The following is a 14,607-nucleotide window of genomic DNA, read 5'->3' as shown; positions in this document are numbered from 1 at the left end:
GAGGAGAGGACGTGCCTAGGTGGACGGAGGCTGACTCAAGTGATGTGTCTACAACCCCCAAACACCAAGGCCGGCCCTCAACCACAGAAGCCAGGGAGGCAAGGAAACTTCCTGCCACACAGGCTTCAGAGGGAGCCTGCACCTCTAGCCACACTTATGTCTGGATTTCTGACCTCCAGGACAAACCTGTTGGCGGTGCTTGTTACAGCATCTCTGAGAAAGGACCCCTCCCTGTCCTAAGTTCTAGGGAGCCCCACGCCAGCCAGCGGCTCCTGACCGCCACCTGGTGGCCGTGGCTGGAACATGGGTTTCAGCGCAGTGCCTCCTTGCCCAGTCCTCTGCCCTGCACAGCACTGGTGGGACCAGGCATTCCTGAACTCACATCACTGTGCACTCCCAGCCGAGTCCTCCCTCCAGAGCCCCCTTGTCACCTCTCAGAGGACCCTAAGAAGGTGCCTACACAAATCTGACAAGCCAGCAGCTCCTTGCCAGGAAGACTCAACGAAAAGAAGTGGACGGTGACGATCACATAGTCTTGTCATCACCACCACTAAATCGTTCACTTCAAAAAGGTGAAAAGGGCAAACTCAGAATAGAAATATATACATATATACACAACTATACCTGTCTGCTGTACTCTCTCCTTTTGGGACTCGTCTGTATTTACTCAAACAGGCACTTTTAATTAATGCCCCTATGAAAAGAGTTTAAATGGCTCTGACGACAGGTTGCCCGTGGTCTGATGGGGAAACGGAGTGAAGGAAGGAAGCAGAGCTGTTGCCCACGGCCAGGGGCACTGCAGACAGTGTGCCACCACCCCTTCTGGCAGGTGAGCATGGCAACCAAGTGGTGCTTTGATGCTTCTGCAACACCGTTAAGGTTCCATACAAGCCTCAGTGTAGACGAATGAGATTAGCACGTTTTCTTTTTCTTATGCTGCTTATTTTTTTATACTGAATCCAAAAACTTCCTCCAGACAGAGTCCAAAAAAACCTTTCTCTTGGCTGCAGTTGTCTTTGGAACTGCCACCTTAAAACCACTGGCACTGGCCCGGGGCTCACTTCCACGGGCTGCAGCCCTCAGATTTCTCCTCCAAGGATCACAAAGCAAGTATTTGGATCTCTGTAATAACTATTCAAAAATGGAAAACCCCATTCTTCGCTGACAGGCTAGAACCAGGCAGGAGGTGGGCAGGATCTGGGCTGTGGTCACCACATGCTGACCGGCTCTGCCACTCAGCTGACCCCGCACACCCGGGGCTGCCGCACAAGGCCGACTGTCACCCAGAGGGCTGTGGCTGGGCGGCGTCCTGTGTGCCCCCAGGGATTAAAGAGGCGCTTTCTTACCGAATTCTCTACTTCTCTAGGGCCTGACTACACGTTTTAAAGGTGAGCATAAAGTGAGGCAAAGAGGATTTCTCATGCACAGCACAGCCCTTTACCCCTGGCCTCGCCTGGACAGCAGATCTGATCAGGTATCTCTTCAGGGAAGATCACTGGTTCTTCTTCCCTGCTCCTTCCTTGCTGGAAACATCCCTGTTCCTGGAGGAAATCCCTGGTTGGCAAGCTCTGCCAACAGATGCAGTGGGAAGTGTGAATGGAGGGAGGAGGAGGATGGGTATTTTCTTGGGAAGAGCGAGCCCCTCCCTCTCCGGAGTGGGGCGGGGGGTGGTTCACTGACAGCCTAGCCCATCCAAAGGCCAGGGACAGCGGGCACCGAGTCCCCTGAGGATGTTTTGAGAAGGAAGCATGCATTTTAAAACATTTTCTGAAAAAAAATAATAAAAAAGTTTTCTGTAGCAGGGCAACTCAATAAAAGCACTTGTCTGGAACTGACAGTCACTGCCAGAGAATCATCTTCGACAACCCTATCCATCAAGATAGTCAGCTTCCCTGGTGGCTCAGACAGTCAAGAATCCACCTGCAATGCGGCAGATCCCTGGGTTGGGAGAATCCCCTGGAGGAAGGCATGACAACCCACTCCAATATTCTTGCCTGGAGAATCCCCATGGACAGAGAACCCTGGCAGGCTACTGTCCATAGGGTTGCAAAGAGTCGGACATGACTGAGCAACTAAGCATGTCCATCAAGAAACCTTAGGCACAGTCCTAGTACTGTTGATTCAAAAAGTAAATGAACTGCTGTTCTTGGCTCACCATCTCTTATGTGACATCTTTTGGACCAGGCGTACCTGGGGATCCAGAACTTGTCAGGTTTTAGAAAGATTCCTCCAGTGCCTCTCCTCCCTAGCACCCCAGGCAGTGGAGTCTGGGGCTACAGCACAGAATCTGATTCTTCAGCAAAACAGGGGCACCCACAAAACCAGTAAACAGCCTCCCGCCGCCAATGGGCTATGTCTGTAACATAATGGTTTTAGAAGGTCCTGGGCTTTGCGTTTTCTGAAAGGTTAGGGATTATGAATCTGGACTGGGGGATGCTTAGAGAATAGGGTTTGGAGAGTTCTGGAAGGTTCCTGGCCCCGACACGCCAGAGAGCGGGCTTCTCGCAAGTTCTCCCATGAACAACACCTACCGAGGTCCTGGCTGGCTGCAGCTTCCCGACCACACTGCCTCCCTGCACCCGACTCGGGTGGTGGGGGGCTCCAGGGTGCCGCCAGCACAGGGCTTGGGTGGCCCAGCCCCGACTTCCCGGTGCTGACACACAAAAAAACCACATGGACCATCTCTGCCCTACGACTGACTCCACGAGAGAAGAGGTCCGGGGGAGCAAGAGAAAACCATAAGCGTGCAGTCAGCCTGGGGGTGGACTGAGGCCCAGGCCCGCGGTCCCGCAGCAGCCCCGCCGCGCATGCGCAGTAGGCCGCGCCCGGCCCCGCCCCGGCCCTACCTCCACCGCCACGCTGAAGTCCACCATGGACACGCTGGTGTTGCGGTGCCAGCATACGTGCACCATGGTGTTGCCGCGGTGCGGGGCCTGGCGCTCCAGCGAGGTGCGCGACGCACTGAGGTCGTCCTCCGACTCCTGGTCGCCCGCCGCCTCCTCGGGGGACTCTGCCGGGGGGGGGGGGGGGGGGTAGGCGAAAGGAGAGCTTCCATGCTTCCATCTCTGCCCTCCAAGAAGCGCAAAAAGGCCTTTTCCCGCCTGCTCCCGGGGGTGGGGCCTACGGCGATGCAAAGACAGGGAGAGCCTAGGCAGCCCCCTGGGCAGGAAGTCACATCACAGCGGCGAGGGCTTGTGCTTGGCCAAGGGGCGTCCCACCAGCCCCCCGGCCCGGGAGCCCCTCATAGTATTTTCTCCTCCCCCCCAGACGCTGACAAGCAGCAGGGCTGGCCCAGAAAAGGGGATTTCTCTGCTCGCTCGTAACTGCTCAGTTCCTGGATGTTTAGCTTAAAATACAAACGTAGACTGTGGACATAAGGCGCACCGGTAAGGCGATATTCAGTGCCTAGGATGACCTCCGAGAGCCAGAGTGGTCCCTCTGCGTCCTGGCTAATCCCTCCGGGGCCCGGGCCTGTGTGCCCCACACTTACTGTTGTCCGGGGGGCTGCTGGCCAGGAACTCGGGGGCGGGGCCGCTGCTTTTCTCGGCCAAGTCAATGGCCATCTGTATGTCTTCCACCCACTTGTCCATCTCCGGCCGAGAACTGGAGGAGAGATGGACGTCAGATTTTTTCCAGGCCATGGGGAGATGGGGGCGGGAGGAAAGAGGGTACCCAGGTCAAAGGTCAGGCTCCCCGAGTTACCTGGCGGCCACCACGATGGACTGGCGCTGGCCCCGCAGAGTCAGGCAGTGGGGGACGCCCCATTCCTCTTCACTTTCCTCCATCTGTAGGGCGAGTGTGGCCGTAAGTTACGGTCAAGCAGGGGGCAGGCCACACTCAGTGCGTTTTCCAAGTTTCACTGAACTGGCTACAGCCCCAAGGGACCAAGTCAGAAAAATCCCATTCGGGAGGGTAAATCCAAGGTGAAAATGCACTATCTTTTTCTCAGCAGAGCCACAGACTTCTCTCTTCCTGACCACCGAGGAGCGTTCCGGGGATAAGCTAGGGAAAGAATCCTATGGACACTGGTTCCTCGTCTGCCTCGCTCACCAAGGCTCACAGAATGTGGACACTCGTCTACGGGGCATTCTGGGGAGAAAGATGGTTTCCTGGTCTTTACTCCCCGTGGGCAGTGTGGTCACAGCTGATCAGGGTCTGGGGGCCAGGCACCAGGCAGTAAGAGGCACGTCCACACCACGAGGCATGACAGCTTGCCTCTTCACCCGACTCCAGAAGAAACAGGGCGTGCATCCCACCGTAGGAGGCGTGCTGTCCCAGGGCCCCTCCAGGGCAGCCCTAGCCAAGCCCAGGTTTTTCACGGAGCCCGTGATGCTCTCACTTCCTTATCAAGTCCCTCCGTCCCTTCCTTCCTCGTTGCGGTCACTGGCTCCTAGCCCAGAGGACCAGGTCCCCCAGCCCGGGCCCCAGGCGCATACTTACAGTCATGCCGTAGAGCGGGAGCTGCCCGTGGACTTTAAATTGATTCGAGGCCGTCAGCCCCCGGCTGGTGTACAGCAAGACATCGTTGAACTAAAGGAAGGACGACAAGAGCGGCTGAGACGAACGGGCCCGTTTGAAACCAACAAGGGCGGAAACGACTGATACATTTTCAGAACTGTGAAAACCCGTGGACCTCAACATCTCCAGTCTGAGCAGCTTTGACTGCTCTTCCTGCCTCCCACGTATGCCCGCTCTGGGGTGGCTGACGCCCAGTCCTGTGCCCCTTGCTGGTTCCACAGGCCCACATGTCACCGATTGTGGTGAGGACAGACAGCTCGGCTCTCACCACTTACCAGGAAGAACATGCGCTGCTGAAGCCCCTTCCCGGAGAGCTTGCTGAGGCTGCCCAGGCGGATGAATTCCTGCAGAGAAAACACACCCACAAGTTGGCTCGGAGCCTGCAGACCTGTGTCCGTGAAGATTCAACAGCCATGTGAGATGCTTCCACCCACCACGGTCCCTTTCATGCTAAAAATCGTAGCGATCACAGCCCCGGTTTACTGAATGCCCAGCTGTGCTGCCTCTCAGCGCATCCCCTTCCCAGCAACCTGCAAGGCCGAGGCTAACTTCAGCTCCAGTACCAGACGGGAAGCCGGTGGTCAGAGGTCTATGGGCAGCTTCGTACTGGAACCTGTCACCGTGCACCTCACCCCCAGGCCCTGCGGGCTTCCGCTGCGAGGTGACCAAGGACCCAGGAGGGATACAACGGGGCAACAGGGGACCAAGGATGAGAGATATGCCATAGGCAAGAACTATGAGTAGAGGGATCATCTTCACAATTTAAACGCTGGTTATCAAAAACTAGTAACTGTGTTCTAGAATTAAAGAGCCACAAGCAAGAAAGAACAAAAGTCCTGCAAGCTGCAGCCAAGACTTGGCTTGACTAAACAAATCAGTAAAAAATATTAAAAACAAAATAAAATTTTAAAAAGTATTAAAAACAACCCCCCCACTCCTGCCCCCGTCCCACCTCAAGCCCCTGTAAAATAGGAGAAAAAGAAAAGGCCCTTAATATCCTTAAGCTCCATCGGCTTCCTTCTGGAACAAAATTCACAAAGTCTAGGCCTCTGAGTTTTAACCAAATGAACCCCCACTGCACTCCTGGAAGGACTCTTTGGGCACACAATGCCTAGGACAGAAAACACACCCTGGGCCCTGGCTCAGGCCAGACTGTGCTGGGGTCTTTTGCCTTGGAAGAAATCCTGCTTCCAGGACGTGACACCCCCATCTCAGCCTGACCCCAGCAAAAGGGTGGCAGGATTATGCCTGAAAGCTGTGTTAGGAATTAGACTGCAGGGAGCGTGAACATCAGATGCTCACTTATAAATTTCAATTTTTCAAATTCCACATGTAGACAAACCTCCTGGAGCCGTCTTTCCACTCATCAGGTAATTTAGATAATTTTTAAAAGACAATCAACTAGCCCTCAGTGTGTGGAACAGCCCACCTTAGAACGTGGCCCTCTGAGGGCCTCGGATCCCTCCTTCCCATTTGGGTCAGGGTTGACTTGAAACACTGAGGGGTCATGAAGCTGGTTGACCCGCAGAAGAACATACAGATAAGGCCAGTCTTGCAGTGTGTACCCAGCACCCCAGTTCTGACTTCAGCTCCATCAATAATGATTTATTAGCACACGGTGTGTTCCTGACATGTGCTGGCTGGTTTTATTAGGTCCATGCACAAGCCTGTAAATTCATCCCCATTTTTCAGATGAGGAAACTAAGGAGCAAAATGAGTAAGGAACTTGCCCACACCTGGTCAGTGGGTGAATAGAGCCCACATCTGGTGAAACAAGTCTGTGCCCTGTACAATGCTGTTAGTGTGAAAGGGAACCCGAGAGTCGCTGAGTCGTGTCCGACTCTTTGCGACCCCAGGCACCATACACCCCGTGGAATTCTCCAGGCCAAAGTACTGGAGTGGGTAGCTTTTCCCTTCCCCAGGGTATCTTCCCAACCCAGGGATCGAATCCAGGTCTCCCGCACTGCGGGCGGATTCTTTACCAGCCGAGCCTCCTGGGAAGCCGGCTGTGCTGCGCACTCAGTTACGTTATACTAAGCGTATACGTAGTCTCTTCAAATGAGTGTAGGTGGGAGAAGAGGAAGGTAACGTATTTACTATGTTAGTTTTACAGATTAAGTCTCATTTGATCCATAATACCTCCTTGGATCTTTGCACAGGAATCAAATGCTTTTCTATCATAGGCATGATGCTATGCTAGTTTTAGAAATCAATCCAACTGTTGGGTTTGTGGCCAATTACCTGTGTCCAGTATTTCTGGGTTACCTTGATGAATTTCTGCGCTCCAAGGTTCTAATTGGTTGGCCCTGAGGAAATTTACTTTAAAGGGAGAATGATAAGTCATGTTCAGTCAGTCACGATTGATATGCCTCTCAGCTGGCCAATTAATTAATACCTACTCTGACCCTGGCCGTAGAGTTAAATGTTCTTCTGGGGTCACTCAGACTCAATCAGAGTGATGAGCTATGTCTCAATCAAAAACTTAACCTCTCGTCTACCAAAAGGAAAACTCCCGCAACTGTGGGCTGGATCCATATGATTAACAGCAGGCTGTGGTCATTTGGTGGAGAAGGCAATGGCACCCCACTCCAGTACTCTTGACTGGAAAATCTCATGGATGGAGGAGCCTGGTAGGCTGCAGTCCATGGGGTTGCGAAGAGTCGGACACGACTGAGCGACTTCACTTTCACTTTTCACTTTCATGCATTGGAGAAGGAAATGGCAACCCACTCCAGTGTTCTTGCCTGGAGAATCCCAGGGATGGGGGAGCCTGGTGGGCTGCCGTCTACAGGGTCGCAGAGTCGAACATGACTGAAGTGACTTAGCAGCAGTGGTCATTTGGAGAAAGAAATGGCAACCCACTCCAGTATTCTTGCCTGGAGAATCCCATGCAGAGAAGCCTGGCAGGCTACAGAGCATAGGGTCACAAAGAGTCGGACTAAGTGACTAATACACACACCACCTATGACAGAGAAAGTATGGTCCCCATGTTACAGAATGAAAGGAACATTCCAGTAGGTGAGACAGTCCAGTTCTGGTGGAGCCAGAAACTGAACCCAGGGCCACCTGCTCCAATCCACTGCTCTTTTCACAGCACCGTGGAAACTATTTCTCAAAATAAGTTCCTTACAGATGCTCTGTTTGCCATGTAGCATTTAATATGTTAAGTATTTTATAACATCCGAAGTTAAGAGAAAATTATACCGATTCTGCAAGGCTTTAAAGGCTTCTGCATGGATGGGTGAACACGGGTTTTGATGTGCTGAGTCCTGGCAGAATTTTCTCACCAGCAGAGCTGAAGTTAAGTCCCAGCTTTAATTTCCAGCAGACAGTTACCACATAACTCTTCTGACAACATTTTATAGCTGATACTCTGCTCAGCTTTGTAATTAGGCTTCCCAAGGGAAAGACCCAATACCCAAAAGGATGAAGGATATTTGTCTGAAGTTTAAGGCAGGTATGACAGATCAAAGAAGCTAAAATAAAATGCCCCTCTGAATCTGGGTTAGGTGTAGTTTGAGACAGGAGAGCTGGTAGAGAAAGTTCCCATATAGAGATCTGATGAGATGGAGCAACTATTTTTAATTCCTGGTCAATGACTGTTTCCTAGGAAGAGAGTTGGAAAAAGGTAGGTTACCCTGTATGTTTAAAATGCCCACTGGCCTGAAGGGAGCATGTTGTGGTCCTGTACTGTGAATGACCTACCTGTCACGCGCATGGAGAAAGTGGAAGTGTTAAGTCATTCAGTTGTGTCTGATTCCTTGTGACTCCATGGACGGAGTTCTCCAAGAACACTGGAGTGGGTTGTCATTCCCTTCTCTAGGGGATCTTCCTGACCCAGGGATCGAACCTGCTGCTACTGCTGCTGCTGCTGCTAAGTCACTTCAGTCGTGTCTGACTCTGTGAGACCCCATAGATGGCAGCCCACCAGGCTCCCCCATCTCTGGGATTCTCCAGGCAAGAACACTGGAGTGGGTTGTCATTTCCTCCTCCAATGCATGGAAGTGAAAAGTGAAAGTGAAGTCACTCAGTCGTGTCCAACTCTTAGCGACCCCATGGACTGCAGCCTACCAGGCTCCTCCATCCATGGGATTTTCCAGGCAAGAGTACTGGAGTGGGGTGCCATTGCCTTCTCCGGATTGAACCTGGGCCTCCTGCATTGCAGGTGGATTCTTTACTGTCTGAGCCACCAGGGAAGCCCCATGGGGAAGTAAATGTTAAACAGCATTAAGTGAAATGTGTCTCTCTCCTAGAACTGTGTTCTGGCTACAGTTTTAATTTCTAACTTTCCCACTTACATGGGAATTTATAGCACACTTTCATGCACTAATTTCTCTGCTTTCTATTGCCCCTTCACCCAATTATTTTTTTTGGGGGGGCCACACCACAAGGCATGTGGGATCCCTTCCCAACCAGTGATCAAGCCTGTGCCCCCTGCAGTGGAAGCATGGGGTCTGAACTAACCCTGGACCACCAGGGAAATCCTCTACCCAATTCTGAAAAAAATTTTTTTCCTTTTCTTCCATCTTCATTTACCTAATTTTTTTTTGTTTAATAAGCAATCTCAAAGCCTCTCAGAATATGGTGGGGAAAAAGTATACAAGCATATCAACCAATAAGGAGAAAAAGCAGAATATGAGGTTGAAGGATTCATTTATCTTCTGACCCAAAATTTCTGAATTGCCACTGTAATATTCAAGGCATTTTCCCAGTTGTCTCCCTGTCTGGGGAAGAAAGCCACTTCAGAATTTTAATTTTGGGGTGTCCATATTCAAAAGGCTCCAATGTAAGTCACTGCAAGTCTTTCTTGGGACTTCTCAGGTGGTGCTAGTGCTAAAGAACCTGCCTGCCAACGCAGGAGACGTAAGAGACACGGGTTTGATCCCTGGGTCGGGAAGATCCCCCGGAGGAGGATGTGGCAACCCACTCCAGTACTCTGGCCTGGAGAACCCCAGGGACAGAGGAGCCTGGTGGGCTGTAGTCCATGGGGTTGCAAAGAGTTGGACATGCCTAAAGTGACTTAGCACACACAAGTCTTTCTGGCTCCACCTCCAGAGCATACAGAGAGAACTTACCCTTCCTGGGATCACAAGATTGTCAACGCCAATCAAATCTTTCTTGAGTTCATGCAGCTTCTGGAAATTCTCCATCTTGATCATCGTACCGTGAAGCTGGGCCACCATTTCCGTGATCTCTGCCAAAGCAGCTGAGGAGGGAAACAGACACAAAAATTGCAGCAGTCACAGCAGACAAGGGTCATTTCCCCTTACATCTTGAAGCTTAATTCTCCAGGGTAATAGCCTCTGGTAGCTGAACCATGTTAGAAACCTTCCTTCTAGGGAAGACACTGCTATTTCTGAGTGATAATAAAAACTGCGTGATTTATTTTATGTATTGATTTGCTTTAGTTTCCCGCAAACCATCTTGAAAATGTCAGTGCCCCCTTCAGAGCTCGGTGGTGGAGTCAGAATTACTTGTTGGCATAAAGGGGCAGCAGCGAGGGGGTAAGAGTGCCTGGAATTTTGCCCCTAAGGCAGAGATTTTTCTCCCCTCCCTGTTAGCTGGAAAGAGCAGAGCAAGCAAAGAGGCCACAGAAAAATCCCGGGTGAAGGAGAGAGCTTTCTGGCAGAGGGTCCAGCTGACAGTGTAACACTTCTGGGCAACAAACACTCCAGCATGTCCTGGTTTGTCCTTCTGCGCTCATTTATTATAGTGTTTACCACGATGGCTGCAAAGAAAAACTGCAACTAACTTTTCCAATATTGGGCACATCTCCCCTACACTGACGGGCATTCAGGGTTGAGGTCTCGAGGGTCAGGCACAGACTTGAGCCTTAGAGGAGGAGGAGGAGGAGGAGGAGGAGGAGGAGGAGGAGGAGGAGGATTCTGCCAGGGAAAGGACCAGGAGGTTGTGGTGGGGAGTCCAAGCGGAAGGAATGGACTATGCCAAGGCGTGAGGCTGCATGGTTTAAAGACTGTTGTCTAAAGCAAGTCAAAACCACGCCTCGAGCCATTTCTGTTCCTGTTGCATGAATTACCAGTGTCTTCATTGGCGGTGGTATTGGTGGTTTAGTCACTAAGTCGTGTCCGACTCTTGCAACCCCAGGGACTGTAGCCCGCCAGGCTCCTCTGTCCATGGGATTCTCAGGCCAAAAATACTGGAGTGGGTTGCCATTTCCTTCTCCAGGGGATCTTCCTGTCCCGGGGATCGAACCCGGGTCTCCTGCACTGCAGGCAGATTCTTTACCAACTGAGCTACCAGGGAACAATGTCTTCATTACTCTACGAAATCTTCCCTTGGGTTGCCTTTCTAAAAACCAAGATTAAATTTACATACTTTAGGCAAGAGACACATATCGTGACATACTGACGGGTGTGCAAAGTCTCATAATCTGTCAAGAACCCCCTGGAGAGGGTGCACTGTGTACAGACTGGCTGCAGAGTGTCCTGGCCCCCAGGGGCTACAAGTTCAGGCCAGGGAGCGCAGACGGTAACAGATCACAAACAGCACGAGAAGAGGAAGTAAATTCAAAAAGACGATGCGTGGCACAGTGGGGAAGGCGTGGGCTAGAGTGGCAACTCCATCTTTGGCCAGCTGAGCAACGCTCACCAGTGTTTACCCCTCTGAAGCCCATTTTCTTATCTATAAAATAGGATAACAACCCTTCTCTCATGGGGTTGTTAAAGGAGTAAAGGTGTTAATGTGAGAAAGACACCTGGCAGAGTACCTGGCCCAGGTGCTGAGCGAGAGTCAGTGAGTAATATCATCATCAGCTGGTAGGGAAGGATGGTCAAGAACGTGGGTTCTGGGTTTAGGTTACCAGCCGTTTACTTTGCAGCTGTGTGACTCTGGGAAGGCTCCTTAACCTCTCTGGTCTCAGCGGTCCCCATATGTAAAATGAGCTCACCAGTATCTTGTAGGCGTTTCTCGAAGACTGAGAGCTGATAACACCTGAAATGCTCAGTGTGGTGACCTCGCGAATGCCCTGCAGCAACGAGCAGTAGTGTTTATTACCAGCCATTTCCAGTGGCCCATCCAAGGGCACAGTGATGAGCTTCTACCGTGTAGGTGAATGGAAGCTTTTTGGAAGGGACGGACTCTAAGTGGAGCTTCTCCAGGATTCTTTGCACTAACCACCCAGGACAGAAGGAGAAAATGCAGGCAAGAGGATGGAGAAGAGAAGCGAATCATTACTGCCTAACAGGACAGACCAAGACGGAACAGAAAATGCCGGCCCAGGTCCTACAAAGCGAGTCTACCTGGCTTGGGACACAACCCCAGAGACTTCCCCCTCAACCAACACACACACCCACTCACCTCGGCAGTCCCTGAAGTCGCTGTGGCTGGGCGGGTAGTGTTTGCACAATCGCTCCAGGACCTGCTTGTAGTGCATGAGCCGGTGCAGCGGACGCAGGAGGAAGGTGTTGAGCGGCAGGTAGCACACCTTCTGCAGCTCGAAGTCTCGGCACAAGCTCTCCAGCCGCCGGGAGCCCCGGATGCCGGTCTCCAGCGCCTCCAGCGCCTCGCTGTGCTTCCACAAGTGAGCAGCCAGTTGCTGGTGGGGAAGACACGGGAGGGGGCGGGGCCGGGAGGGGGCGGGGCCAGGGAGACCAGCGGAGTCTGGCTCAGCCACGTGGTCCACCCCAGCCTGACTCTCCCAAGGCATCACCTTTGCTTTCATTATCTCATCCCACTTGTTAAATCTCATGCTTTTAATATTTCACTATTTAAGTTCTCAAGATGAAATTAAAAAAGCTCTATAAAAGCACAGAGCAGTTTAAAATACGCAGGGATCATAAAATATTTGAGATGTATATGGAACACTAGAGATGTAAGTGTCCTTTTAAAACAAGACTGGTGAAACTCAGGGGAAATAAATGAATGCGAGTGCCTTCAGGGGGCTTGGGGTTTTCTCCTAAATGTCACAAAGAAAATGACAAAGAGGCCAGGGCCACCCAATAAACGTCACATAGTGAAAAGTACATGTTTCTGTTTGGCTCCCTCCCCTTCGCTTGTGTAATAACTGAGCATCTGCCGTGAGACACCTGCTCTGCTGGATTCTGGGGCGCGGATGGGAGTGATGAGCCTCGGTCCTTCTCTACTGGGGTCTGGCCGAGATCCTTTGCTTGGGCAAACTTTTGTCAGGCTCCTGAACCTTCTCCCAGGCGGGGCTGTACACTTCCGTGTACCATCCGGTTTTAGAACTCTGTTATAGCTCAGTTCAACCAGAACCCTCCACCCTGGGAATCTGGTCACCCTTGACATTTGTGGGGGGGCTCTCCATCTGCCACTGCCCGCCAGATGATGTCTTCACCTAAGAATCCCATTAGATTGGTTCAGCTAGAACTCCCCCTCACGACCCTGATGTTTCCTCCTAGTACTTTTTCACCCTCTGAGCCTGGCCCTGATCCTTGGCTGTAGATTCCCGCTGCACTGAGAGCTGATTCCAGTCTCTCTCCCACTGTAAAACCCCCCTGCAGTGTCCCCGCACCTACTGCAAAGGTCCAGAACAAAGTCTGCTCTACCATCCTTAACGACTGTTGCTGAATATCGTTTTCCTTTAACGGGCAGTGGTGGAGACAGCTGCAGGGTAAGAAGTCTGATAGGGCATTCCAGAAGGGATTAATTCCTTATGGTAGCTACTGTCCTTGTCTTCCCCCTCATTCCCAGAAGCTGGCTATCTGTGTGCTAATTCCCAGACCATCTGGGTTCCCAATCCTGGCATCTCCATTCCCACAGCCCACAAAGAGCTGAAAATCCAGGAGTCCAGATTCAAAAGTCCAAAATCAACCCCCCAACTCCCCCCATCCTACTGGAACTGAGGCTGCCCCCTGATCCTCTCACGCAGGATGGGTGCTGCCACTTGTTACTCAAGACAGAAAAACCAGGACAAGATTCCAGATGCCCTCAGGTTTTGAGTCCTTCGCCAAGACCTACCAATTCTACCTCCTGCAAACAGCAAGCCTGTTCCTGGCTTCGCCTGGTGGTCACCGCCCTTGTTCAGACCCCTGCCAGGGTGTCTCCACTGGGGTCTCTGCTTCACTTCTGCCCTCTGACTTTCGAGTGGCTCCAAAAGGAGCTTCCACCAATGCAATCGAGCACATCGCCTCCTGCTTGGGATATCCCAAGAACTCCCACCATCTCAGGACAACCTCTGGAGTCTTCGGCAGGGCGCATGGGGCCCTGATCAGTGATCTCTCCTGCCCTTCATTGTGGCTTCTTGCTCCTCATTCCAGCACCTACTGAATGTGCTGGGCTCTAGCACCCAGAGCCCTGGCACGGGGCACTCTGCTCCTAAGGACCCCCTTCAGGCTCAGCTCTGAGTCTTTTCCTGCTCTCCAGGCTGAGTTAGTGACTCCTCCTCCTCCTGGACTTCCTGTCCCCCTTAGCCATTATCATGTGGTCTCCCTGTTGAGTTTATTTGGTGATTTAAAAAATATATAGATTCACGCGTGCTGTGCTGAGTAGCTTCAGTCGTGTCTGACTCTTTTCGATCCCATGGACTGTAGCCCGCCAGGCTCCTCCATCCATGGGATTCTCCAGGCAAGAATACTAGAGTGAGTTGCCATTTCCTCCTCCAGGGGATCTTGCCAACCCAGGGATCAAACCTGCATCTCCTGCATTGCAGGTGGATTCTTCACCGCTGAGCCACCAGGGAAGCCCCATATAGATCCACAGGAAGTTGCAAAGCCAAGTGCAGAGGGTCTTATGCATCCTTCCCCCAGCCTCCCCTCCTGCTCTCATCTTGTCTAACTACAGCACTGAGCCCAACCAGGCTGCTGACACTGGGACAGTCCAGCATTCATTCAGCCAGTTATACACACCCTCAACTTGTGTGTGCATGTCAGTGTGTGCATACTGTCAGTATGTGTGCATGGGTGTGCGTGCATGTAGCTCTATGCAGTGTTCGCACACATGCTATCCCTTTCTTTGAGTGTCCATCCTGTCACTACATGCACACAATCGGCGCCTCCAGGAGGCCCGCTGCCCACCTGCAGTAATGAGCAGACGAACCGCTGCAGGCATCCCGCTCAGGCAGGGGTCTTGCAAGGCCCTGAGTGCCTGTGCCTGGAGAGGTGGGTGCAAGGT

At 52.1% G+C, this 14,607-nt stretch overlaps 1 protein-coding gene across 3 annotated transcripts in view; it reads right to left on the bottom strand.

Moving 5' to 3' along the window:
• FARP1 (FERM, ARH/RhoGEF and pleckstrin domain protein 1) overlaps window positions 1–14,607 on the bottom strand; it is a 306,924-nt gene that overhangs the window by 3,964 nt on the left and 288,353 nt on the right. For all 3 annotated transcript variants that reach the window (XM_070800413.1, XM_070800410.1, XM_070800414.1), the window contains 7 exons: window positions 11,836–12,073; window positions 9,594–9,724; window positions 4,794–4,862; window positions 4,441–4,530; window positions 3,703–3,785; window positions 3,491–3,603; window positions 2,847–3,010 (listed from right to left, as the gene is read on the bottom strand). In XM_070800413.1, coding sequence (XP_070656514.1) covers window positions 2,847–3,010; window positions 3,491–3,603; window positions 3,703–3,785; window positions 4,441–4,530; window positions 4,794–4,862; window positions 9,594–9,724; window positions 11,836–12,073 — 888 coding nt within the window. The remainder of the gene's footprint in view (window positions 1–2,846; window positions 3,011–3,490; window positions 3,604–3,702; window positions 3,786–4,440; window positions 4,531–4,793; window positions 4,863–9,593; window positions 9,725–11,835; window positions 12,074–14,607) is intronic.

The sequence above is a fragment of the Bos indicus genome, chromosome 12 (genome assembly GCF_029378745.1).
Source record: "Bos indicus isolate NIAB-ARS_2022 breed Sahiwal x Tharparkar chromosome 12, NIAB-ARS_B.indTharparkar_mat_pri_1.0, whole genome shotgun sequence".
In the NCBI taxonomy this organism is placed as follows: domain Eukaryota; kingdom Metazoa; phylum Chordata; class Mammalia; order Artiodactyla; family Bovidae; genus Bos; species Bos indicus.
This window is presented reverse-complemented; position numbering and strand designations above follow the sequence as displayed.